This window comes from Nansenia antarctica (assembly GCF_963989245.1).
Source record: "Nansenia antarctica genome assembly, chromosome: 10".
Lineage (NCBI taxonomy): Eukaryota > Metazoa > Chordata > Actinopteri > Argentiniformes > Microstomatidae > Nansenia > Nansenia antarctica.
Window position 1 is genome coordinate 17,323,733 of NC_137680.1, and position 27,388 is coordinate 17,351,120.

The 27,388-nt window shown below is 43.7% G+C and overlaps 4 protein-coding genes across 4 annotated transcripts; 1 reads left to right on the top strand and 3 right to left on the bottom strand.

Annotated features, from left to right (window-relative positions):
• Nucleotides 1–336: 336 nt before the first annotated feature.
• gpn2 (GPN-loop GTPase 2) lies at nucleotides 337–7,026 on the bottom strand. Its single transcript, XM_080540267.1, has 6 exons — nucleotides 6,968–7,026; nucleotides 5,880–6,351; nucleotides 5,388–5,544; nucleotides 4,865–5,025; nucleotides 2,465–2,595; nucleotides 337–1,183 (listed from the first exon to the last, which is right to left on the bottom strand). The coding sequence occupies exons 2-6, from the start codon at nucleotides 6,297–6,299 to the stop codon at nucleotides 1,111–1,113; spliced, it is 942 nt and encodes a 313-aa protein (XP_080396393.1). The 5' UTR covers nucleotides 6,300–6,351; nucleotides 6,968–7,026; the 3' UTR covers nucleotides 337–1,110.
• Nucleotides 7,027–7,631: 605 nt separating this feature from the next.
• On the bottom strand, nucleotides 7,632–12,086 carry gpatch3 (G patch domain containing 3; the record flags this gene model as incomplete). Its single annotated transcript, XM_080540261.1, has 7 exons — nucleotides 7,632–7,812; nucleotides 8,210–8,337; nucleotides 9,341–9,480; nucleotides 9,743–9,802; nucleotides 10,011–10,185; nucleotides 10,491–10,933; nucleotides 11,699–12,086. 7 exons carry the CDS (start codon nucleotides 12,084–12,086, stop codon nucleotides 7,632–7,634), a joined length of 1,515 nt encoding a protein of 504 aa, XP_080396387.1.
• Nucleotides 12,087–12,610: 524 nt separating this feature from the next.
• LOC308166041 (2-iminobutanoate/2-iminopropanoate deaminase-like) lies at nucleotides 12,611–16,312 on the top strand. The gene is made up of 6 exons (XM_080540270.1): nucleotides 12,611–12,750; nucleotides 13,348–13,453; nucleotides 13,697–13,751; nucleotides 13,848–13,916; nucleotides 14,860–14,915; nucleotides 15,058–16,312. The coding sequence occupies exons 1-6, from the start codon at nucleotides 12,686–12,688 to the stop codon at nucleotides 15,118–15,120; spliced, it is 414 nt and encodes a 137-aa protein (XP_080396396.1). The 5' UTR covers nucleotides 12,611–12,685; the 3' UTR covers nucleotides 15,121–16,312.
• A 346-nt stretch (nucleotides 16,313–16,658) lies between these two features.
• LOC308166037 (uncharacterized protein) lies at nucleotides 16,659–25,103 on the bottom strand (the record flags this gene model as incomplete). The annotated part of the gene is made up of 4 exons (XM_080540266.1): nucleotides 16,659–17,322; nucleotides 17,437–17,556; nucleotides 19,489–20,568; nucleotides 25,016–25,103. 3 exons carry the CDS (start codon nucleotides 25,101–25,103, stop codon nucleotides 17,462–17,464), a joined length of 1,263 nt encoding a protein of 420 aa, XP_080396392.1. The 3' UTR covers nucleotides 16,659–17,322; nucleotides 17,437–17,461.
• Between the last annotated feature and the right edge of the window lie 2,285 nt (nucleotides 25,104–27,388).

The window sequence follows — 27,388 nt, forward strand, 5'->3', positions numbered from 1 at the left end:
CTTTCCCTCATCCTCACTTGTGCATGTCTTTGACCAAGGGGGAGATATTAGAGACACTGTGACACTATAAATTGAGTTCCAGTGTCTCATCATCTCCTCTACTGCACCTGTTGCACAGAGCAGTAGTACAGTACACACACACACACACACACACACACACACACACACACACACACACACACACACACACACACACACACACACACACACACACACACACACAGTCAGGGGTAAATGAGTTAAAGACCAACTCTTAGTAAGCTTTATTCATGAGCCATTCAAACAAATACATATTTCATTTTCAATAACAGTAGATGTTACTAATCTGGTGGGACTTGTACCCTGTTTCTTACCTGTAAAACACACAAGAACTGACCAAACAGCCCTTCAGATCAGGGAATTCCCCATTACACAAAAGCTTGTAATCATTGATAGATTAACCACTGCTTTTACTCAATGTAGTCTACTCTGCACTATTGTCTGGCACTACAACTCTGCCAGATAGTCACAAATGGACCAGTCTGAACTCTCTACTGTGATCCAGTTACCAGGAAGCAGTGGGCTTGGAGTTTTGGCATAATTCCACTACTCTCCTTCTCTAGCATCTCTCCTCTAGTCTGTATAGAACCCTGTGAGAGATTGGGGCGGACTGTGTGTTTGCATAGTCTTGTCTTGTCAGACGGCGTATTATTGTAGTTAGCTCTGCTTACTGCTATTATTACTGGACATAGAGGCTTGTGTGTATCATGAGCCACCCCTGCTATAACCTCAGTAGCTGTTCATTTTAAAAGTTAAGTCAAAGTGTGGAAGAAAAGAAACAATTGCTGCTCTTGGAGCAAACACCACTTTTCATTAGTTTTTTTCCTCAGTGGGATCTCTGGGGAGAAGAACATGACCGCGTGAGAGACCCTGTCGGTTCTGAAGCGCTGGAGTGTGTCTGTGGTGCCTTGACATGACATGACATCTTCTACTGCCAGACTTCAACTCTGATACTCTGGGTGTAGGCAGAGGCTAGTTCATGTGTTGCCAAGAGTAGTCCTCTGCTTAGCCTGGGGCAGGTTATAAGGAGATCCGTCCTGTCCGTTCAGTTGTGTCTGATGATGGTCTAGACTACAGATCCATCACCTCCTCCTCCACAGTCTTGTCAGCCTCTCCTACATACCTCTCCTGCACTCCTAGGGTTCTGGGGTTCAAATGTTGAGGAAAAGAGGGGGAATCAGAAACCTGTCATTTATTGAAAGTATTTTTTCTCTGGTAGAGCTAGTTGAAGAACACATTGTTCCAGGTCGATCAGAAAGTACCATCAAGATTCCTTGATATTTCACAGGTTGGGCCTAAGCAGTTGAGTAGATGTCACATTTTAACTGGACCACATACAGTACATTATACTTTGACTCAACCAAATACATATATGACGAGGCATATGATTTATACGATTGGGCTGTATAAATATATTAAAAGAGCTACGCATTAAATCTGCAATTACAATGTCTGCTTCCATCACAAAATTGGTTATCCAGACCATTGAGATAAGATGAGATGTCAAATCTATTATAACAGGTTATAATAGATGTTTGCACATAGTTTTCTTTCTTCTTTCAATTTTCCTACTTTTAGTAACAAGCTACGATTTGACAGCAGCGTGGACGTACAGACCAGAAGAAGTCAATGCGCCAATACCATAGCCAATCAAAAGGACGGGGAGCTATTACTTTGAAATACTATGGCTCTACAATCCCTGCAGATTTTTCAAGGCCATTATATGCTGTAGTACAGTGAAAATGTAATGTGTAGCCCCTTTAAGACCATACACAGGACATATTATGGTGATCCTGTGTGGCTCAGATGGTAGAGCAACTCTTAAATTGGGGGTTTGTTCTTGGGGGTTAGTTCCACTGTGACCATACTGTATATACAAATCATTTATGCACTCACTGTACTGTAAGTTTCTCTGGATAAAAGCATACATGGGATATACAGTATTCTATAATACATATATTGAGACTGGACCTATTAGGTACTGTACATATACACTCACCGAACACTTTATTAGGAACACCTGTACGCCGTCTCATTCATGGAGGTGGTGTAATGGTGTGGGGAATGTTTTCTTGGCACACTTTGGGTCCGTTAATAACAATTGTCGTTTGAATGCCACAGCCTATTTGAGTATTGTTGCCATGTGCCTCACATCATGGCAACAATGTACCCATCTTTTAATGGCTACTTCCAGCATGATAATGCACCATGTTACAAAGCAAAAGCTGATTCACAGCTTGAAAGTGCACCTGAAAAATCCTGAATCTCAAAGGAATGTTTCCAACATCTTTGGAATCAATGCCACGAAGAATTGAGGCTGTTTTGAGAGCAAAGGGAGGGCCTACCCAGTATTAGTACAGTGTTCCTAATAAAGTGTTCGGTGAGTGTATATCTCAATCCAACAGCAGCAGTGAGGAAAGGATACGAGGTGAACTGGAAGTCCGCCCCCACGGCTTTTGACATCATAGCCTGCAGGTTCCTCTCCTCCCCGTCTCCGAAGCAGTATCCATTAGCCTTGTCTATTGTCCGCAGGACCTGAGTCATACTCTCCCTGTCCTGGGGAAGGAGCACAGAGCAGGGGGACAAGATCATGGCGAGGGGTCACAAACTCATTAATTCATTAATTCAGACCTTCATCCTTCTTCGGCGTATGGGTAGTTGTTTTTCCTCTCCACTCCACCAGGCTCGGGGCCGAGGGGCTACCCTTTTACCACCCCGAGACCTGGTTGAGGGGCTCACCCGGGCTATATTTCTGGACACCCCTCCAGAAGCCACGTCATCGTCTCGTCATCTAATACCGACAGACCATGCATCCCGTTGGGTGGGTGGTACACCGGGCAATCCAGGATAATATGGTCTGCGGTTTGGTCCTCTGCGCCACACTCGCACGACGCATTTGGGGCCAAGCCCCATCTGTGCATTGATGAGCGGAAACGCCCGACGCCGGTCCGGAGACGATTGAGCCTCACCCAGGATAGCCTTGGCAAGTCCATCCCGAGGGGCTCAGCGCCGGCGACTGGGATGTGGTCGCGGAGTTTGGAGGTGTTAGCCTCCCACTCCGCGCGCCACATATAATCCGCCCATCCTGCCGCACTGATGTTGAGATCTCTGCATTGCTGCCTGAGATCCTGTGCGGCAGGCACAAATGGGTGTCTCGACTTGAGACGCCGGGAGGGCTCCGCTGTTATAGTGAGCCTATCATGGAGCAGATGGTTATTAAGCTCCGCGGCCCGGCAGGCGAGACGTGCTGTGGCTCCCATGCGGCGGAGGCCTGCGGGCTGGATGCCTGCTAGGATGGGAAGGTTGTCCACGGGGGTAGGACGCAGGCATCCTGTCACAATGCGCAAGGCTTCGTTTATAGGCGAGTCGATGAGGCGGGTGTGGGCACTGCGACACCATACTGGGGCGCAGTATTCACTAGTTGAATAAACGAGGGCTAGGGCTGCCGTGCGCAAGGTCCTTGCGCCGGCGCCCCAGCCCGAGCCAACCAGTCGCCTCATCAACGCCACACGAGCTGTTAACTTCTTGCGCAGTGACTCGAGGTGTCGGCGAAACGTGAGCGTCCTGTCCAATGTCACGCCGAGATAGATTGGCTCAGCGGAACATGGCAGGGGAGTTCCATCTAGGTGTACTCTAAGCTCACGTTTAGCCTCCCTGTTGTTAAGGTGGAAGGCAGCCGACACCGTCTTTGCCTCGCTAAGCTTCAATCTCCATTTCCGGAAGTATGCCACTAGTGTCTGCATGTCCTGGCTCAGAATCCCCTCCACAGACTGCCAATTTCCAGCAGAGTACACCACTGCGAGGTCGTCTGCGTAGGCGTACTTCCGCGAGAGTGTGTTGGGCAGGTCATAGGTATAGATATTATAGAGGAGGGGGGCCAGGACCGATCCCTGAGGGACGCCGTTCTTAAGGCGTCGAAGCCTGCTTAGCTGTCCGCGACCGGTGGTGAGGGTAAAGCTGCGGTTACGGATGAGCTCCATGATCATTCTGACCATGTGCCTGTCCGGCAGCAGGCGGAGCAGCTTGCAGGAGAGGCCGCGATGCCATACGGTATCGTAGGCAGCCGTCAGGTCTATAAAGACGGCCCCGGCCTTCTTTTTTGCCGAAAAGCAATCCTCGATGTCTTGAGTCATAAGGGTGACTTGATCTACGGTCGACCTCCCGCGTCGGAACCCGGCCTGCTCACGTGGGAGCAGCGGGTCGACAATTGGTTCGATGCGGGCGTAGATGAGACGCTCGAGGATCTTGAAGGGGATGCATAACAGAGAGATGGGACGGTAACTCTTAGGGTCCCCTTCAGGCTTATTCGGTTTAGGGATCGCAACAACTAGGGCTCTTCGCCAGATTTTGGGGATCTTGAGTTGGCGCAAACAGGAAGTGAGGAACGCTCTCAGCCAGGACTTCAAGGCGGGTGCGGCATGGAGAATAAGCTCCGGGCAGATGGAATCAGGCCCCGGAGCTTTCCCTGGCTTTAGATGCTGGAGGGCAGCAGCGAACTCCTCCGGGGTGAATTCATCCTGAAGGTACTTTATTCTGAATCTCGACCCTGCCTCCCGGAGGTGTGTACTTTCTCTTGTGTATTAAATAAGCAATGGATTAAAAGAAATATGTAGCCCATGTGGCGTGGGCCGCTGAGGGGGGAGTGAAAGAGTACACACGTTGGAAGTCTCAACATTTTGTATGAGACAGACAACTGTGCTTTGGTTCACCTTTTACAATGGACTGCTACTATCATCAATTTAGATTGCATGACCAAGAACAGGAGAGGACATCCCAGGGCAAATACAGTTCTATTAGGTTCTGTCGAGGGTGATACCTCACTCACCTGCACATTGAGGGTTACAAAGGAGACAAGGCCATAGTCCTGGATGACCTCAGCCAGTTTCTCATTCAGGCGGAGGAACTTCTTAAAGAAGGGGTCTGCAGCCAGGTGATCTAGCATGTAGGACAGGTCCATCACCTCTGTGTAGAATTCTAGGTTGAAGGCTGAGAGGAGACGACGGGAAGAAAGAGAGGGGGAGGGAGAAGGAAAGAGAGATGATGGGGGGGGGGCATCAAGTGGCGGGACTAGAAGCTGAAACTGATGCACAACATCTCAAATTCATTGCAGCCTAATTTTAGGGTAACGTCTATGATATAGAGACACGCGTGTGGTGTAGTTTTTTTTTTTTTAAACCATGAGTAGTTCCAGGGTTAAATTCAGCCCATGAACCGAAAAATCCTCATGGAAAACAATGGACCGTCCATTTTGAATTCCCACATTGAATTTCAATTCACTTCTTGCACTGAGGTTGAATTTATATTTCTAATATCAACCCTATCCTTACAGGGGTTTCTCTTTCTCTCACCTAGTTTGCCGTACTGCTCGATGAGGTCCATCTTGGAGAGGATGTTGACGTGAGGCAGCTCTATGTGCAGCATGGTAGAGAGCGAGGTACATAGCACAGAGATGAACTTAGCTGGGTCAGTACAGGAGTGAGAGTCCACAAGATGCACCGCCGCCAACTGAGAGAGAGAGAGAGAGAGAGATTCGTCACACAATCCATCTCTCTCAAGAAACTACTTTAAACACTTTGAACTACAGATAGTTTATTACAAAGCTTATATAATATTACAACACTTATTAATATTACATTGCTTACACATCGCAATCTTATGTTAAGAGCAATTAGCCAAAGTTCATAAGATAGTAAGTGTGTATTGTGTGTGGAATGATGTATGGTGTTTATTGACGAAAGCCAACATCAGCACCAAGAGTCTCCATTCATACGAGGCATCACTGTCACGCTTAGATGAGCACAGGGGAGATCATCCAGTTCTACCCCCACTAGTCCACTCACCCTGAAGTTCCACTTGCCCAGCTGTGCGAAGATGTTCTTCACCGAGCTCTGGTGAGTGTACAACTCCACCTGACCAGGGCAGTCAAACAGGAAGTAACAGCCGCTGTGCTGCTTTAGCTTGGCTGCCAGCCAGTCCAGGTTAGCCTCAAGGTACTCCATGCAGTACAGGAGTCCACCATTAGGCCCTAGCTTCAGATTATCCATGACATCATCCAGGGTGACCAGCTCAGACACGTTCACCTCACAGGGGTAGGGCAGCCCCTCGTTGGCAGGGTCCATGTTCACCACTACCACTTTGCGTCCCAGGTGGCTCAAGAACTCCTGCATCCCACGGCAATAGGTGGTCTTACCCGAGCCAGGGGGTCCAATGACCACCTGGCCGAAGCACAGTGATGGAGGTTCTGTGGGCTGGGTTGACATGGTGGTTACCACTGCTTCTTCAAACCACTCTCAGGCTGCTGGGAAGTGAATGCTGAAGAGAAAATGTAGATTATGAAAAAACAAAACTGTTGTTTGTTGTCCAAACCCACAAAAAAGAATGCTAAACTAAATTGGACTTCATTGTTCAGGAGTGTGCAACACATGCTACAAAAACTTACTTCTAGACAACAGTTAACAAATATTTGTGATGTGTGATGTGTGATATTTGTGATATGTGTGATGTAGTGTGTTCATGTGTCATGCAGTGCCTCCAGGGAGGAAGCCTTTATTCAGTGATAGTGCGGCAATGTGTTTTTTTCAGTTTCCGTCTGTGTTTTTGTGCCTCGTAGAGTTGCAATTTCAACTAGGAGGGAGTCTCGTTATTCTGCGACGTTGTGAACGTTTCACTTACTTCACTGAATATATCTTTAATACAGTTGTCTAACAACATCATGACTTTATCATCACCATGCTAGTATTCCTGAATTATGTCGCTAACAAACTAGAACGGCCACAGATGCAACCCAAGGCATGCTGCACATTGAGATACTGTAACTGATTGTAGCAGCGGGCTAGCTTACTTGTAGCACACGCACTGACTGTACAACACAATGTTCACTGGCATACAATTTGCTTCCCAGAAAACAAGCGTTTCGTTAACAACTCACATTTGGTAAAAGTGTCAAATGTCACCAACTGGCATGAACTTCACCTGCCGCGGTTACGGTTTGTATCAGGAAGCACTGCTAGCCAGCTACAAGCTACTTCAATGTACTTCCGGGTTGTGTCAAAATAAAAGCGCGTGCTGTGTAATTGGTAGTTTGACTACCCCATATAAGGGCAATACACAATTCGATACCTTGGAGCTACTTACTACCTCTTGACTTTTAATTCTAGCTAATAGCAGCCTCTCTGTGTCATAAGTATGGCATAATGCATATGAGAGTAGTTTCAGTTCTACCATGTATTAGGGTTAGGGCTAACCCAATAGGTAGAAGGAAAGATACTTCTTTGTACTTTTTATTTGCTACTTAGGAATGAAAGCCACTGGTACTGGGTACAGTTATGTGCAGAGTAAACCTAAGTTATTATGAAATGTCTTTATTATTATTATTTGATATCTTTATTATTAATATGCCTATGATCAACTCCAAACAAACATCACCTGAAATCTGTAATACATTGATATATCAAAGACATGTGAAATCATTGAAACAAAGGTTTAATATTTAAGAAGTAGTTTTTATAAAAAAATACATTGTTTGAACATGACATTGTTCAAAAGAAAGTAAGGAAAAAAAACTATAAAACATGTAAAAAATATATATCTTGTCATCTTTTTGGCCCAATGCTGCCCCCCGGCTGCCAATCTCTGTACTTAATGCTGGTGTTCTGTTGACGTCGCAGCAGGCTGTCGCCTTGGTCTAGGTCTTTGGGTTTGTCATAAACAGTGGTTATGTGGAAGTCTGGTCTGGCCTTTTTCACGTAAGAGTTCAACTTATCTCCATGGTACCTTTACAAAAGAGAACATATTACTGTAGGATCACACACAACATAATTGTGGGGTTCAAACAGGCCTATGCCATACAATCATTCATACAGTATAAACACCTTATTATGCAAGTGTCTTTTATTCCAGAGTTTGTTTTATCATATCTGATATAGGGTTAGGGTGTCAGTCAAGTTCTTGAATTTGACTTCAGACAATTCAGGAAATCAATTGAGATATTAGTTCAATAATTGCAAATAGGGCATTTATTTTTTTAATATATTTATTTTTTAAACGATTTCTTAATAAAGTGAAAATGACTATTTGTTTTTACATCAAAAGTGTTTGCATTCTGAAATTCTAAACTCAAATCACTTCCTGAATTGACCCCAACCACAGTGTAAGTTGATGTTTCACTCACCCAAAGCCCCTCTTGCATTTAGGATGTTGTCCTTCGTTCTCCAGAGCATCGGCCATCCCTGCCTGACTGTTCCCCAGCCCCTCTCCCTCCTTCCATCCCTGCTTCTCCATCACACGCCGGCCCATACCCTAAACAAGGAAAACACCAACGAATCGATCAGTCCTGCTGCACTCAGAGGCCCTGTTTGAATACTCTTGAATTGCATCCTTCTTATTTTCCTTGAAAAAGGTTTTTAAAATCTTATCACGTTAGAGAAATGGCTACTTAGGCCCTGTCCACACCTATACGTTTTTTTGATAAACGTTTTTCGTATATAAACATATTACCGTCCACACCAGCATGTTTATAAACAATGTCTGTGTCCACATGCATACGCATGAACGCAATATAAACGCTGTCATTGAGCATTCCACACCAGTAGTTGGCGATATAATATTATCCCCATAGCCCCGCTGGCCAATCAGACGCCTCTGTCTCTCAATGTTCTCGATCATTAACTGTGCATTTATCTGTGAACAGGTTAAAAGTCCAGTTAACAGTGAAAGAACTAGAAGCACTTTGTTCACATCCATTTTCCTCGCTTGTGTAGCCTCGAACACCGTTGCCTGTTGTAAACATAGTAGTTACTGGTGCCAGGATATGACGTTGGAGGGAACAGCAAACAGCTGCAGTGCGCATGATCATAGAAATCTACGCGCATGATGACGTGACGAATACAAAAAGCTCCGTCTATCTCGTCCACACGTCAAAAATATACGGCGAATATACAGCGTTTTTAAACATCTTCACTCTGGCAGGCGTTTTTAAACATCTTCGTTTTCAGAGGGCAAAAACTCGTTTGCGTCTGGACGAACCCCCCAAAACTAATATAAAAATCCACGTTTATCAAAAAAACGTCTAGGTGTGGACAGGGCTTGAATTGAAGGAAGGAAGGACACAAATTGAAAATATTCAAACAGGGCCAATATCGAGCCATACTATTGAAAACCTCTCATTTCATATGTACACTAACTAAACAGGTTGTCCGAGAATTCTGTCCACTTAATAAAAAATATGGTAGTGTCTAACTGTGATTTATATGGCATCATAGCTACTCAGTTTACAAGACTGGATCAAGGTCTTCTTTCTTACCCGTGTGAACTTCTCAAATGTGCCAATTGGCTGCTCGTGCCCGATTGTCTGCTTGTGCCCAGACCTGAGCTCAAGCCCGTCCCTCAGCCTCTTCTCGTACCGCATGCGGACGTAGTCCCGGGAGTCCATGTCACCGCCATCTGTAGAGAGAGAGACACAACTCGATATATGCTGCGTCCCGATCAGTGGAGGCTGGTGGAGGTGGAGAATGGAATGCATGGAAAGAGGAAGGAATGGTATCTCCTCTCCATTCCTCATTCCATGCATTACAAATAGCACAAATAGCCCATTCTCCAATTACTACCTCCACTAGCCTCCGTTGATATATGCTGCATCCCAATGCTGTACCATTTCCCCCTGAAGTTTGCAATAATCCCCCAGATGGACTTAAAAGCAAATTACCTTTGTCATAGTAAACACCCATGTCCACATCCCAATCATCTGTTGTTTGTTCATCAAAATCTAGGCAGGGAAAGAGATCAAACAAGACAACATATTAGTAAAAAAATTCGATAATATACTTTTTACACACACAGGAACTTAAGAACAATATTACGCTTTTTTTCGAAAACTTTCACCATGTAGAACCTGGCCTACGTTTTTCAACCCCAAAAGCAGATTTTTCCCTGGAGTTTCTTTTTAAAGAGAGTGTGTAACAGCCATCTCATACCTCCTTCCTCCGCATGCCAGTACTGAGCGTCGGTGTAGAAGACCAGGCCTGAGCCTCCCTTCTCCCACTTCAGCTCTATCCTCTCCTCGTAGAGACGCTCCTTGCTGCGTTCCTGGCTCGTCACATCCTCATGCAGTGCCTCGTGTCGCTCCCACTCCTCACAGCGGTCATCATCCTAGCGCACAGTAGAGTATTATAATTATAATTGTTTATAATAATTATAATTTTTATTGCCATGCAATCAACTTGTCAGTCAACTGTTGGAATTTGTTATTTTTTGCTATAGGCCATAGTTGGTGACCCTGGAGCGATTAGGGGTTAAGTGCCTTGCTCAATGTTTTCACTTTTATTATGTTTGCCTTTATTACTGTCAAAGTATGTAGCTTCTTCATGTTATTACTGTATTCACTCCTTTGCTTAATGAACATCTGAATTACATTAAAAATGTTGACATCTATAGTAGACAAAGTCCTAACTCACATCATCTGCATTGGACTGGGCATCCTCTTCCTCTTCCCCAGCCTCTGGTGTGCCTGGTGTGTCAGCAGGTCCCTGGGCATCTGGGGGTGGCAACGTCACCTTTCCTGGGCCAGATATCTCATGCCCGCCCGCGGTGAAGACACTCTCCTCGGAGGCTGGTACGAGGCTGGAATCATAGTACTGAAAGGGCACATTGCCATAGCGACGGCTGGAGCTGGTCTTAGGGAAAGTGAGGCCCAGCTTGCGGATGAGGCGCGGAGGCAGGCGGCACGACTGGATCAGCTGGAGAAAGACCTTCACTGTTGTGCCCACGTTACCGGCGGGCATCAGGGAGGGTGGGTTCAGCTCCGGCAAACCCTTGAGGTCTGTCTCTGTGAAGCGTTCTGTTAAAGCCACGTGACGCCTCAGCTGTGACTTTGTCTTATAGGGGAATCTATCCTCACCTGAAACAAGAGATATAGGATTAACATGTTTATATTACACATCCACAGGCTGGTTTAAGAGCCTTAAAACAAGACATCTGAAAAGACAACGCCTTCAATCAAAATAACTTCGATTGGGCCGATTCAAATGCTTGCATTTCAGTCTACCAATACATTTAAACAGTTCTGTACTGCACTAGGTTAGGTGGGTCGGTGGTAAGGCTTAAGAGAGCATTTTAACTTGAAAAAGCAGCCAAAGATCTCCAGAGACCCAACCCACCCTGGGTAGAACACTTTACCCGGCTGCCCTCGAAAAGGCGGTACAGGACCATGGCCGCAAGGACAAACAGACTGAAGAACAGCTTCTACCCCAGGGCCATCCAGGCCCTGAACACAGCAAAGACCTAGGTTCTGGGCCCTGGACAGTCTGGACGGATTGATGGCAGCTGCTGGACTGAAAAAATCAGGTGTAGTGCTGAGGCACAAATATGTACATTTCTAGCCTGCAAACTGCGACACTTCAAATGAATGTGCAATAACACTATGTGCAATATGACAACCCTAGTCGTCTATCTGTACAGTATAGTATAGTGGATAGTGTACATAGCCTTTATTTATGTAAACCAGCTCCTTCCCTTCTTGTGTTTTTTTCAGTTTTTTTTTCTCTTTCCTAGCACCGGGGGAGCCACCCCTCCTAAATTTCGTTGTTTAGTACCTGTACTATAGCAATGACAATAAAGACCATTCATTCATTCATCATTCATTCATTCATTCAAAGTAACTAACCTGAGGCATCTGACACTTTTACTCTCCTCAGCACACATCGTCTCGCCAGCCAATTCCCTTTAGACTCGATCCATTGATTCCCCGCATACAGTTTTACAAACCGGTCTGCCTCTTTTGAAAGTACTGACACCACACAGCAACACGTCTTTACAGTAGTCGACGAATGTCCCCCACTCTCCTCAGACTTGGAAGTGCCCTCGGTGTCCGCGTCTGTCGCCGTGGTGTCCTCAGACTCTCTCAAAACCTCAGGTCGATGTCGGTAATGGAAGCACAGGAAAGCTGCGCTTTCTATGAATTGGCTGAAATAGTTTCGAAGGTCGGCAGATCGAAATGCAGCGGGTATATTACTGATCGCAAAATACACAGCTGAGCTGGAGTCCGTCGCCATGATTGTTTTCATCTGTGTTTTTGTGACCCCCCTACTTCCGGTGAATGTGATGTCATTTAGGATTTCTTCAAAATAAAAGCTCAACTTTATTTTGCTTTTAAACATGGTAAATGGGGATCAAGGAACCACAAACAATCTTAATCTCAGAAGTTCTGACTTTAAACTCAGAAATAATAATAATAATAATAATAATAATAATAATAATTATTATTATTATTATTATTATTATTATTATTATTATTATTATTATATAACCCCCCCCCCTTTCAGGAGAAAATACCTCAACCCTTTGCTCTACTCTACTCTAGTGTGAGTGCGTCGATGCTAACATTTGTAAACGTTTTCCGCAGGTAATTTGACGTCATCACGTCGTTCTAGTTAAATGACGACCATCGACGTGGTATGTTGGGCCAGTCTAGTTGAGGATTTACGGTAGTAGAGGTATGTTGGGCCAGTCTAGTTGAGGATTTACGGTAGTAGAGGCGCTCCACCAGCTGACCTGTCTTCCTATGTTCTCGTCCATACTGGTACTCTGTTGGTGGAGTGGGCAGTTTTTTTTTTTGTTTTTTTTAATAAATTGCACTAATCGATAGAATACAATGTCGGCAATAATCAGGAAGATAATCAGTACAACAAAAGCTCCAGGAGCGATTGGTCCCTACAGGTAGGTGGTGCCGAAGCACTTCATTGCACTGCTATGCACCTGTTTAACTTTAGGATCCTAATCCTCTTGTGTGCCCGCGTGCTGTGTTTACACATTCAAACAATGAATTTAGATAATTGAAACTGAAACCCCAACAAGATAATGTGCTCAAATGCAGTACCAGTATGGTACAGCGTATGCTTTGCATTGTTTCTATGTCTCCATAGACTCTCTATTATCTCCATATTTTTTTGTGAGAGGTGACGCACTTTTACCCAATAGTTAAAAGGTTGAGCGCCTCGCCACTGTAAGCTGCATTTAGGATCAAAGTACGAATTTGTGTCTGATGTCCGAGACGACCTGTACAGAGCAAGCATGTGTTGTTTCTCGATGTAACCACTAAGGGGCAGTAGAGCATCAGTTAGGGTTAGGGATATCAAACTATGTTGTTGTGGATGGGATGAAAATATGATGAGATATGTTGACATGTCAACAACAATCATGTTTTAGCTCCTTTCATATAAGTAGGGTCTATATTTCAAATATCTAAAATAACTGCCTGTTGACTTGAGGCATACCACATCAATTATATTTAGTCAGCGTTTCTTTAATTTCCAGCCAGGCTGTGGTAGTTGACCGTACCATGTACATCTCTGGCCAGCTGGGGATGGACCCCTCCTCTGGCCAGCTGGTGGATGGAGGCGTGCAGGCCCAAACCAAACAGGTTAGAAACCTCCTCTCTGTCTCAGTCACACCACAAGACATGGCACAGGGACACCACAAGACATGGCACAGGGACATGTTATAGATCATTGCAACGTTCCTCATTCCTCATATTCCTCATATCTATGGCTGGATTCAGTGTGGTAACTTTTTGTAAACATGTTATAAGAAATTGTGAATGTCTGTCTCCTGCACTCGTAACCTTGATAACTCTGAACAATCTTCCTATGTTAATATCGAACAGGCTCTTATAAATATGGGTGAAATCCTAAAAGCTGGTGGGTGTGGATATGAGAATGGTAAGAGTTCAATTATGGAAATAATAAATACAGATAAGACCTTTTAATTTTAAACCTGAGCTGGCAAAACCATCCAGTTCCTGTTTTATTTTCCAGTTGTCAAAACCACTGTACTTTTGGCTGACATGAATGATTTCACCAATGTCAACGATGTTTACAAACAATGTAAGTACATACATACTTACAAACTGCATATTCTTCTACATACTTGTATCTTGCACTTCAGACCGTATCCATAGGGTGTCACTATAGCCTAAGGGACTGAATAATATATACACTAAGTACTAGGCGGATGTGACTTTTTTGTGTATGTGGCACTTCTGTTGAATAACCTTGAGCTGTGCACATCACAGTGACTAGTTCAGTCAGCACACAAATATAAAATTAAAGTCCCTTACTTAAACTACCTATTGTGTGAATGATTTTTAAAATGTTGTTGTGCTTAAACATTGTGGGCATTCGCTATACTGTAGTTTTTCATGGCATATAACTTGGAGTGCCCTGACACTGGGAGACAGACCCCTGTTGAAAAGATAAGCCGTGATGCAGGATGAAACCTGAGCTGGTGTGGGCTAAAGCTCTCCTCCAGGCCCACCTCCTCCTGAAGCACATCATGGCTCTTTTCTGGGCTCAGGCTAACAAAGAACTGTTGGTGTGCTGAACAGATACCCCTCTATTAGTGATCAATCAGTACTCTATAAGTAATCATGTCGCTACCCACGTTGTATGTCTGAATGTCCATGCTAGCTGGTGTATGCAGTGGCCAAGGCGTGTGCTGAGGTCATGTATTGTGAACTCATTCACTCTGTAAATGAATGAGAACACATACAGTACGGATCAAAGATCCGCCTATACATGTTGAATGTACACATGTTGATTAGAGTACAGAGACACTCCCACTTGGCAAATGTAGCCCCACTGGTTTGTGTGTGCAGTATAATCCACTTCACTCAACATGTCTCAAATGCAGAAATACCCAGTTGAATAGTTCAGCTTTTTAACTATTATCCTACTAAAAGCTCATATAGATTTTTACTGCCAGGTGAAACAGTTTAAACATTGTCTTGTGCAATCCTTACTGGATGTAACCATGTCATGCTCTTTCTAGTTTTCAGCAGCAACTTCCCAGCCAGAGCTGCTTACCAAGTTGCAGCCTTGCCCAGAGTGAGTATCTGTTGCCCTTTCATCTTATTTGATATTTTGTGACAATTATATACTGACGGCAAAGCCTATTTATACAGCCTATTTATAGTAAATGCAAGCTCACTGCCACTCTCGCTCCGTTTCTTTTTTTTCACGCTGGTAGGGTGGACTTGTGGAGATTGAAGCTGTTGCTGTGTTGGGCCCTCTTATGAATGCCTCTTCTTGATGTACACAACGATGAGAACACAGGAAATAACCAACATTATAACCTTGTAATCACAATGCCTGTGTACGTCAGGAATTAGATGATTCGATTATTTTTCCAAAGAAAGTGAATAATCTAATATGCTGTTTAATTGACTTTCTGTCTTCAAGTTAATTGTATACTTGTGACCAGAGCCCTACTGTCGATCAAGTGTTGTGAATATGACATTATATAAGTAATTGTTATTGTTGCACGATCAAGATCACGTGGGTGGGTAAGGCTGTGCTTGCCTGCCATGGTGTTGCAGTGTGCTTGCTTGGCCCACTGCACTTTCACTACCCTCATTACCCTTAATGAGCAGTGTTTGGAGTCTGATTCCAGATAAGTGAGTTTTATATTCCCAGACTCATATTTCAGCCACAATTGCATAGCAGAATACTACGCATGTTTTCTGTATCAAGTTTCCCCTGTCACTCTTCTCCCTGACTGCTTTCACTCAAACCAGCTACTGTCCTCTTCCTTTCTATGGAATTATAATTATGGAATTATTCTATGGAACAATAAATATGGAGGAAGGGAATGTTTTTGACTAATGAACATACTAATATACTTGCAGACCACACTGTGCATGCATGAGGAAATGTAGTGTCTACCTGACAGCTATGTGTGCAGTGTGATGTGCACTTATTGCTCCTCATTGTTCTGCCCCTTCCCTTCCCCAAACTCCAACCTCCATCTCTTCCCATTAAAACCAGTCCATATATTAGTAAGCAAAGCTTTATTTATACTGTACACTAAACATTTAGTGCGTAATACACAAAGCTCAGAATGAATATATTACATAAGAATGGCCACTTTTCAGGTCTTGTATAGAAAATAAAAAACATAAACAGACTTGATCCCAATGCCTGTCACTCCTACTGTACCAAAATCCGATGACTTTCCAGTAACATTACCGTCTCTAACAGGGTATGCAGCAGAGCCATTGTTCAATTCAGGGGCAGGTTTACTCAGTAATCCCCCTGAAATGTCACATAGCTGTTACTCCAAAGCTGCTCTTCTCGATGGACCAGACACTTCTGGAATGCATATGACACCAGGAACCGTAACACAGCCTTTATTCTGCGTAAATACCCTCCCTACCCTGAGGGAGGGTATTTAAAGGTTCAGGAGTGTGTTTGTGTCTGAGAATAAAAATGTATATTCCACGCAAATGAAAGAGATGAAAGATGAGGGATGGTGGATATCAAGCCAGCAACAGGTCATTAAACATGATAAATCAATTGCTTACATACTGTAACAACATTGAATCCTAAATCCTTAACTTTTCAGTGGCTCAACATACCATCCTCATTCGGTGCATTTCCTCTGAATAGATGACTGCAAAAATACTAATTCGCTTTCATTTATGATTCTGTGTAGTGAAATATTCAAACAAAGGTGATATGGAAAAGAAAAGTACTAACATGCATGCAACATACAGTATCTCTTATCAACATTACACTGTACACTCCAGGTCTATTGTTAAGCCCTTAGTATTTCCATAACCTATTTGTTAAATAAACGTACTGTATTTGAATTGGATTCAACATTAGAAGGATTTAGAAAAATATGCAAAATGCAAGAGGGCATGGTTGAGCGCGAGATTGCGCACATTTTCCATTCACAGTTGTTATACGTTTGGCTTTGTATTCCTCATAATAACTTAGTTATTAAGTAGTAATGGATTTTATATGTAACATTTTCACACAAAGCTGTTCAACACAATGTTGAGTCTACATTGACGTTAAAAGTGACAATGTGGTCTCTGAACCTGGAGTTCACAGTTTTGCTAAATAGTAGTGCATCATTTTGCTTCACCTGTCAGAGTCTGAGATCTCTCTCTCTCTCTTGAAAGCACATGTGGCTTGAGGCACTTCTTAGTTCTAATTAACAATGCCTGTATCACAAGTGAGAAGGATTATATATACAAATGTATGGAAAAAAAGTGACCCCTCTTCCTTTACAGGATATTATGGCACCACGGTGTAAGACTAACAGTAATGTGGATTTAGCTAGTCTGCATCTAGGTATATGTGAGTGAGTGTGTACAGTAGATGTGTGTTTGTTGTTTTCCAGTAGCCTTTTCACTTGAATCTTTGGGTTTGTGCATTATTTCCACCGATCATCCCTGTGAGGAAACAGGTTTGTCCAAAGTAGATTCTGGTTCCTTTCCACTTGCCACTGAAAGACGAGACATGTTTTGGTTAAGAAGTGTATAGACTGAATGATACTGACCTCTTAAACAAGTATATGAGATGATATGATATAGAATGTGACGTTAGGATCGAGTCTCACCAAGGGCTTCAGTTTGTGAGTCTTCTTAGTCCTCTTTTTTGGCATTCTCAGCTGCAGCTTCCGGAGCGACCTCTGTCTGAGCGACCTCTGCCGCTGCCACCGCCGTCTCCACCAGACTCCCTAGAAACAGCACACACACACATACTCCTGTGACATTCCACCACTGAAGTGGGTCTAATTTGGACACTGGTTGAGTGACGATGCACCATTATCTTTTATGACACAAAGAAGACGAGTCAACATTCCTGACACCAGAATATCTTGTTCAGCAGAGCCAGTTTAGTGAAAGGCTAATGTCTAGGCTATAGGGTGTGGGACATGCACATACAGAGCACACACAGAGCACACACAGAGGGGCGGCTGCTCGTGTTATGCAACGCCTCCTAGTCCTGCACGTGCTGCCTGAAGGGGCCTCTCTGCCCAAAAAGTACAGTATGTTCTTTCGGGGGTTTGAAGAGCACATATGAATCCCAGAGGTCTACCCAGCACACTTTCTAGGACTGATTTATCAATAATGATAATTATTAATATATTCTATTCATTATATATGTATAATTTGTATACCATTAAAGCTTACATTGAAAACATGATTTAAAGACTAAATTAAAGAAACTAATTCTGTGGCTGCTAATGTGTTGGGGGTGTGGGGGTGATCCATGCTTCTAATGTCATTGTAAAGATTCCATTGTAAGTTTACAGATTCATGGTGTTCTGGCATCTCTTGAACAAGGCAAGGATAAGATCATCTCAACCATTCCATTACAAAGTCTACATGATCTATACAGAGAAGTGTACTACACGCTACATACCACATACTACACTACATGCCTCACAGGGGACAAAAGACTGGATTCTCTCTGGCACTCTCCGTGGCCATGTTGAAACGTACAGTTCACTTGACATGCATTTATGCATTAGAGCTGAAGGCAAGGGCATTTACATGTCTTATGTAATCCAGGGAAACAGTGCTTAAACTGATCCGGGGTAGTTCACAGAGCACAATAAGTGAGAGATGTATGACTGGGGCTGTTGTGCTAACAAGGCCTCGAGAAGAAGTGACACACTCAAGAACGGCCTTTTGTCATTCTGTGGCTGCATTGTCGTCCACTGCATTATTTGTCCAGCTCTCTGTGAAAACAATATCCTTCCTGTTTATCTGTGAAGCTGCCTGGAACAACCAAAAGAGTGCTTTGCAAGCATACAAATAAGAAATTATTCATTAAAAGAAGAGCTGAATGGTTCAATGGTTAACCATGAAAACTTTTTACACCACTAAGTGTGTTGGATACTGCTTAGCAACTGGTTTGTTAATGAGGGCATAAAGGCCTTGGGGGGTGTTCTTGTCAAACTAGTTATCCTACCTATAGACCCAATAGACCCATTAATTACAGCCATCTTAACAAAATATAGACTAGGCAAACTGACAGCCTTTATCAGTTTGAAGTGTGTAAATATGTGCAGCTTACTGATTAAGGCCATTCAATTGTGTTTTCCTTATCTCTGCGCCCCGGGCCGATGTAAAAGTTGGATGGGGGCCGCATTATAAATAACATTAACATTAACATCTCACTGCTTGTTTGCACATGCTCAATCTCCTCACAGCTACCCGTTTGTGGCGATGTCTTAGCTATTTCAGCCCGTGGCAGGGGTGGACTCCCCAGCCTCCCACACACTGCCAGGCTGATCAGACAGGTTAATACGTGGCACTGTGGTAAGACAGATGATTCCCGCAAACCAATGAGTCCAATTGGAATGAATACATGAGATAGAACAATCATCACCCCTTTGAAGTTTTGGAATTCCTTTATCAAACAGCCATAACTTGTTTGTGTTGACGGAGGTTAAATATGTGACCACACTGCATTGCAATAGATCCAAAAGCCACAAAAGGTTAATTAAAAAGAGCAAAATGTTAAGAGTGACTCTGTGACTATTTTGGGAGCGTAGCATTAAAAGGTAGTCATTAAAGTGTCCATTTTATGCTGATTTGATTGATGTTGATGAATGAGCAAAGTGTCAGTGATAAGGAGGAGGCCTCATGCCAGTACATACCTTCAGCCTGCACCACGGGGGCAGGGGCCGCTGGTGAGGGTTCTGGGACCTCGACTGGGGCTGGGGCTGGGGCTGGGACTGGTACAGGCTCGGGGGCGGCGGGTGCTGCTGCAGGGGCCTCTACACTCTCCGCTGCCACACTAGGGACTGCTGCTGCCTCTGCTGCGGGTTCAGCCTCCTTCGCCGGCGCCTCAGCAGCCAGTTCAGTTGTGGGGGCCACTTCTGGGACGCTGGGTACTGCCTCCACTGGGGCGGCCTCGACAGGGGCAGGGGCTGGGGTTTCTTTGGTCTCCTCCACCACAGCCTGGGCTACAGCTGGGGTCTCCACTACTGCAACAGGAGCTGCCTCTGGGACTGCTACCTCTGGGACAGTTTCAGCTACGACGGCTGCCTCTGCACTGATTGCCACCTCGGGGGCGGAAGCCTCAACCAGGGCAGCTACCTCAACTGGGGCAACAACCTCCACTGGGGCAGCCACCTCTACTGGGGCAATCACATCAACTGGGGCAGCTACCTCTACTGGGGCAGCCACCTCTACTGGGGCAATCACATCAACTGGGGCAACAACCTCCACTGGGACAGCCACCTCTACTGGGGCAATCACATCAACTGGGGCAGCCACCTCAACTGGGGCAGCCACCTCAACTGGGGCAACAACCTCCACTGGGGCAACAACCTCCACTGGGGCAGCTACTTCAACTGGGGCAGCAACAGTTTCAACAGCAGCCACCACCTCCTCAGCCACCACCTCCTCTGCAGGAGCCGACACCTCTGCCTCAGCCACCACCGTTTCTACAGGGGCTGCCACTTCTACTGGAGCTACAGCTTCTACAGGGGCCACAGCCTCTGTGGTGGGCGCAGGTTCAGGCTCGGGTTCTGGTTCAGGTTCTGGTTCAGGTTCTGTGACGGCCAGTAGGTCTTCACCACAGCCTAGGCTCTCCTCAGCCTCCTGGCCCATGGATATAGGCTCCTCGTCTGACCCCCCGGGGAGGAAGTCGTCCGGCAGGGCGCTCTGGACAGGCAGCTGCATCTGGTCTGCAATGGTCTCTGTGTCTTCTGCAATGATGCCATTTCTGACCACTGTATTAACACAGAAATAAAGAGAGGTTAAAGATAGGTCTTGGAAACATAAACTACTCAACTGATCAAATAAGATAGATCAGGATGACTGTAAAGTACATTTAAAAAGTTCCACCATTATGTTTTAAGGATCAATTAATGGCAACAGACGTTTTTTCTGAAGAAAAAGACGATTGACGATTGACCAATGAGCACAGATTAGCTTTGTCTCTCCTGGTGATAACTAATCTGGTTGCTATGTGGTTGTCAAAACAACCTCAAATAAGTCACGGCAATGGTTTCTAAAACATTACAATACCCTGTAAAGCATGACTAGAGCCGCAGGTGATGTATTACCAGCTAACACAAGTATCATACAGAGATAAGAAACCTAATGCTCAGTTAAGGAAAGCACAAGAGTGATTTCTATGCATCTAAAACATACAATGGGTAAAGTATGCATCACAATACATACGTCTCCCTTTAATAATGGGGGGAAACTTAGCCAAGACCTGCAACAAAACAGTATCTTACAAAGCAGGGGGCTGGTATACAATTAAACCATGCATGCATACTGCTGAGCGATGCTTATGTAAAGGAAAAATGTAACAATAAATCCATTACATGCTGAGATTAAACCAGTCCAGATAAGTAATATACAATAGGCCACATAAGCTTCTTTATAGTCGATTAACTCAATTTCCCCCCAATGGAAAATGTTCTGTAGGGGTCAAAGGATTAAAATCCAACTGCAGGAATCTTTGATCACTTATTTCAACTGGCAAATAAGCCATTTGTGTTTAGGATGCCACCAAGGTCAGCAATGTAAATGTACCATTTGTTCAGGTTGGCTAACACATTTATTTAAATCATTTAAACATTTGCTGTTGTGCCATTTCATCACTTTGTATGCAAATACTTAGTTGTTGTGTATCCTGCAGTTTTCAACTGAATGTTTTGGATTATTAAATGAAAAACATGGTGAGTATGGCTTCTTTAAACCTTTCTTTCACACTTATTTATTTTTACTTTCACACATCATTCATATTCTAAGTAAATTGGCAGTCTATCTCTTTTGACTTAGCCTACTGTTCTGAAAAGCAATTTTTTTCATTTTAGTTTCCAAGCTACAAATCTAAATCAAAGAGCCTTGTGTCTCGTAGCCGGTGCCTGCGCCTCACTTTCAGAAGGTTTATTACAGATTCCCAATAAAAGATTGAGTTCCTTCCTGTAAGTTCTAGGGGCATATTTCTGTGTAGATCCAATAACAACGTAATACACCATGAGAACACACAGCTTCCTGAGATCACTGGAAGCCCATGGTTGGAATAATAACAATACAAATATAATTCTATGGGAATAACTGCCAGCAAAAACATTTCTTATAGAACCTAATGGTATATCCATATATTCATATATATGCACTAAACAGAAATACACCTTGTTAAAACTTGGTTTGACTGGGGTGGCTCTGGCTCAGGGAAATCAAAAATGAGACATGGCACGACATGATAAAAAAAAACATCCTCCATTTCCGTGGCTGAGAAAGAATGTGAATGATTGAAAAACTGCATTTGTCTTAGCCCTAGGGACAAGGCACACACACTGGGCTGAGGTTGTTCTGGCTCTGCTGTTCCCGCATCTCCTAAGCCAACATTGGCCTTTAAAGAGAGCCGATGCACTGATCAGCCCTGGAACTGCAGAGCACAAGAGATCAGGATGTCGTCTACTAAAAAGAGACTGATCACCACTTTCTCATTAGTTCACACATGTCACTGTTAACATCCCCACATAAACAATAAGCATTGTTCATGCATGACATAAACCAAATGATCGAATTAACCAATGGTCTCTAGCTTGACGCACCGGCTTCCTGATTTTATTGGACCGTTGAAGTACTCAAAAGGCCAGGGAGCAATGACTGGAAAGGAATGTGATGGGCTAGCACAAAACATAAAAGTGGGGCAATGGAAGGAGAGCAACAGAGACGCATGAACACATCCAAATCTTTCCTCAATAGACCAGAGGAGAGTTATGAGGTGATGATGGGGGAATATTTATGAACTACTCTCATAACGTTGCACTGTAGTACAGTAGTTGTGCAGGATGTCTGTATGTTATGTAATATGATGTGCTCGTGGAGAAAGACAGCGCAGGGAAAATGCTGGGTCGCTGTAATGTCTTTAGGGGGAGGGGGTCATTAGGGAACACCTGGGTCAAATTACACTTCTCACGTGGCCGAGCAAGAACTGAATAAAACTGTTGAAAGGAATGTTGTCGTTGTGTGAGGGAAACATGTTTCGACAAAAGGAACATACTGTACACATCTGATTCAGAAAGGTCGACACCATTCACAAAGCTTGACATTGCTCTTTTTAAAAGATGACCACTTTTTCCAAGTTCTAAGTTTTAACCCAGGTACGTTTTCAGTTTACAACCACCAAGCATGTTTTGCAGCTTCCACAGATAGAAAAGCTGTTGTCTGTGACTGATGGGGCCTTGAGGGCCGGGCGAGACAGAGCCTCTCTGAGCATGGATGACTTGACGTGTGTCAACATGATTAGCAGCCAAAGATGACAGAGATCCCAGTCAAAACAGTGCCTGGCCAGGGCTGGGGGGATGGGACTGCTGTCATCTTGGATGGCATACAGCTGGTGGTGAGAGGCCACTCTATACCACCACTACCATCCTGTGCCATATTGACAGGGCAGCAATCAGGGCACAATCGCTCTTGTCATAGTGACGTAAACCCCTGGAACCAGAGAGAGCATTTCCAGGTGACCTGGCTCTGAAATGCCCTGACACAGACAGCCCCAAGCCCCATCTATGATCCACAGTGCCAGCACTGCACCAGTAATGGGGAACAGAGGGACTTGTCTCTTATCCTAGACTAGTTCCCCACATTTCCTGTCCTTTCAAACGTCTGAAATGCAAAGTAGCCAAATGTTCCTCAAGGGACTTTCCCATCTGATGTAAATCTTATATATAATATATATATATATTATTTTCTTTACATCTGATGTAAATCTGATCATTTCCATTTAGAAAGTATCTGATATGAGACAAGCACATTTAACCCCAATATACGTATAATTCTGAACATACTGTAGTCCTGTTCAAGAGTTGTATAAAGTGAGGAGAATGCTCACATGCTAAATTTACATCAAAACAATCAGTGTGTGTGTGTAACCCTAACCCAAATGGCCAGAGAGTACACAATGTACATTAAATGATTACATAATCCCCTCAGCTGTGCCTGGCATGAAGAAGCCATGTGGCAGGGTCCATGAATGGACAATATGGCCAGTGTGTGTCAGGCCTCTCAGTGGGCAGCTCCAGGTCTGGAACACAGGCCAACATGCAAAGCTACACAAATGGTGCCCAGCACATTTACATGCCATACTGATTTACAAAAGAAAGCGAAGGCTTCGCCGTGCTATCAATGGAATGTTGGTATGGCTCTGGGCTTTTTCCCATGAGGACATCATACTAAAGTCTGTCTCTCCACCCCCCCCCTCCTCTCTAACACTGCCCTTGTACCTATTGTTTGTCAGAGTTGCTATCTCTAAAGCCATGCGATATGTTGTGTATTAGTTTAGGCATTCAGAACACATAGGTTCGGAGAGGCATATGAAAAACAATCTGATCCATTGTAATACTGAAACTGGTAACTTTTGGGGAAATCCTTTCACAGAAAACCTGATTTACCATCCTAACAAAGAAAAGTAACACGCCCCTCTGGAATCGAACACATCACATCATCATAGCCAGATTTCATTCCAGCAATCAAAATAAAAATGATGTTCAAGCTCAGGTTTCTTTTGATATTATCAAGAGCTAGGAGGATCACAGTGTGAGATATGATATGTATGTGTGTCAGACAAATCACAGCAAACAGGTTGGGTCAGAACCGTGCCCTCAGGGTGCAGATGTACTCATTGGACACACACCTCATTGAACACACGGTGCTTTTAAAAATACAGCTTGATCAGAGTTGCATGAGCTCGACTCAACAGCACAAAAGAAAAGTTTACTGTCACTGTCCTGTTTTGCTTTACTTATTGATAAATAAGTCACAAAATGGCTGGAGTTGGTTAATAGAGAAACACATGACATATCCTACAGTACAATATTATCCATGTCAATTGGAGATGCATAATAGTTGAGTAATCACTAGTGATTATAAGGTTTTCTAGTAATCAAAAGCAATAGGAGAAAGGAACGGATTTGAGAAGACGAATTATGCCTAAACATCCCAACTCAACGCCCCACCCCCTATGAAAACATCTACATATTCTCAATGGTTTTCACATAACATGTGGCACAACATAGATTATTGACATTACACAACATTACTCTACAAGGTTAGAAGTTGTTCAAGGGCAAAAACAATATGCATTTATATATCCTATATATCTTTGCTAAAAGTTTTAAAAAGTGTCCTCTGGTCCTGAAAAATGCTACTCACCAAATGTATCTCCATTGCTCTCCTCTGGTTTTGTACCCGGTCTCTTTTCTTGATCAACAGTCTGTGTGCTGGAGGAGGAACACCCCATGGTGAAGGGAGCAGGTAGGAAGAGATGGTTGGAAACGTGGAGACAATAACAGAGGTTAACAAATGCACCGATGCTCCTCTGTTAACACACACAGAGAGTGGTTAGTGAAAACATGAACGACTCTTCGGTTTCTATGAGTAGCTGGGCACCATTATCTCCCCTTGTCTGTTTGTTTACGCATGGCCTGCCACCCTCATGCCCTGGACAACGACCCGCTGTGAACAGTAACCACACACACATACAGTCTGACTGGATCAAATGAAGAGGCACTCTCTTTACATTATTACTCTGTAGGAAGGAGCGTGCGTGTCCAGCTCCTCCCCTATGAATTTGCGAAACCTAGGATGGTAGTGGAAGGCAGGGCAATACCGCTACCTGATTGGTTGGCGAAGCACTCGTGAAGAGCCCCCTCATTGGCTGGCGAGTCGCCCTACCATCCCCTACCATCCTAGGTTCCGCAAATTCGCCTCCCGGAGGACTCCGCTCACTCAAGAAGATCCACCTGGTGGTCATCATTCTCAAACGCAAAAGAGTACACTTTCTCTGTAAAGTTCTATTCAATTCAATGCATTCTACGTTTTACATGTAGGCCGAAATACATAGTTGAATCTTGGAAATAGTTGCCATAAATGTAATTTTTTTCAGCTAAGGGTTAGACACTCAACATATATCTATATACATCCTATATAACCTATCATATATCCTCTTGTCAAACATTTCCGACATTATCCAAGTTACATTGAAATTATGTTAGGTGGCTACAATGTAGCAACTGTCGATGTTGTCAATGTCGATGTTACATTGTTTCATTGGACGATGGAAGGAGAGCGAATCAGTCTAGTTATGTTTTTAGTGTTATGCCGCCATCTAGCGGAAAAGGAGGTAGCCTACTTGCACCCAAAACAAATTCAGCTGGTTGCATTCATTTTGATCTCGTTCACTGGTTATATTCATTTTGATGATTTGATTATTCAAATAGTTCAGATGCCACGGTCACATTTTGTGTTAACATTTTTGTTGTTGTTGTTGTTGTTGTAATTCTACAACTGTTTGTTGTGATGCAAGTTATCCTATAATAAGTGGGCTTGCTTCAGCAAGAAAGGATTTAATCTATTAATTCATCCATCCAATCAAGCAACCTATCTCACTTCCTTTCAACTATCCAGAACATCATCATCAGCCCTGATAAAAGCTTTCTGATAACGGTTAAAACTATTAAGCTTTTTGTAACAAAAACTCTCATCCAGTTAACCAACCAACTACCACTCTCAACCAACCAACCAACCAACCAACCAACTCTCTACCCACTCCACTGAAATACCCCTGGCTCATCCTATACATCTATTTATCTATCTAACATTCTATTTATCCAACCAACCGTCTACCCACTTCTCTGAAGTACCCGTGGCTCATCTTATCCATCTATCTAACATTCTATCTATCTCTACCTTCATCTGTTACCATCATAAGATTCTCACTTTCTTTCAACTACCTAGCAAATCTATAAAAACATATTTTCCACTGCCAAAATGACACTTTGGAAGCACACAAAGTTTCTTCTGGAACTTCTTTTTCTAGTTTATTTAGCTCTGACATCAGAATGAATGAATGAATGAATGAATGAATGAATGAATGAATGAATGAATGAATGAATGAATGAATGAATGAATGAATTGCTACAGTACAGGTACCAAACAACGAAATTTAGGAGGGGTGGCTCCCCTGGTGTTAGGAAAGAAAAAAAAAGAAAAAAAAACGTAAAAAAAAAAATCACAAGAAGGGAAGGAGCTGGGGGGTATTCCACGAAGCTCGATAAAGTTCTAAGCCTCGATAAAGTTCTAAGCCTCGAAAATGTTAGCTTGCGTTCGGTGCCATCAATGTGGCTCAAATAATTCGCTGCTTGGTTGAGCTCCTTCTGAGTCAGATATAATTGGTCGCGACCAGGCTAAAACACAGGCTATGGTAAGACGCGCGTCAAAAAAGGCTCACAGGCGGAAACTACATCCCGAACGACAGTTCCTCTTTTAGGAAATATTAGTTCCCACTTCACACGAGATAGATAGATGGATAGGTTGACTGTGTGAAAGATAGATAATTTGATATTTTGAAAGTGTGATCGATCGATAGATAGTTTGATTGTGTGATAGATAACTTGATATTTTGAAAGTGTGATAGATAGATCGATAGATCAATAAAGAAAAGAGTGTAGAAAAAAAAAGTAATTGTCTCAACTTGCATTGCTGTCATCACAGCGGTCTGGCTGGCGTAGTGGTTAAATGTAAATA

Coding starts and splice junctions, on each gene's coding strand:
- gpn2 (XM_080540267.1), bottom strand. CDS start 6,299: ATGTCAACCCAGCCCACAGAACCTCCATCACTGTGCTTCGGCCAGGTG. Junction 5,545..5,879: donor TGGGCAAGTGGAACTTCAGG/GTGAGTGGACTA, acceptor TCTCTCTCTCAG/TTGGCGGCGGTGCATCTTGT. Junction 2,596..4,864: donor TTGTAACCCTCAATGTGCAG/GTGAGTGAGGTA, acceptor CTCCTTCCCCAG/GACAGGGAGAGTATGACTCA.
- LOC308166041 (XM_080540270.1), top strand. CDS start 12,686: ATGTCGGCAATAATCAGGAAGATAATCAGTACAACAAAAGCTCCAGGA. Junction 13,454..13,696: donor TGCAGGCCCAAACCAAACAG/GTTAGAAACCTC, acceptor AATATCGAACAG/GCTCTTATAAATATGGGTGA. Junction 13,752..13,847: donor TGGGTGTGGATATGAGAATG/GTAAGAGTTCAA, acceptor TTTATTTTCCAG/TTGTCAAAACCACTGTACTT.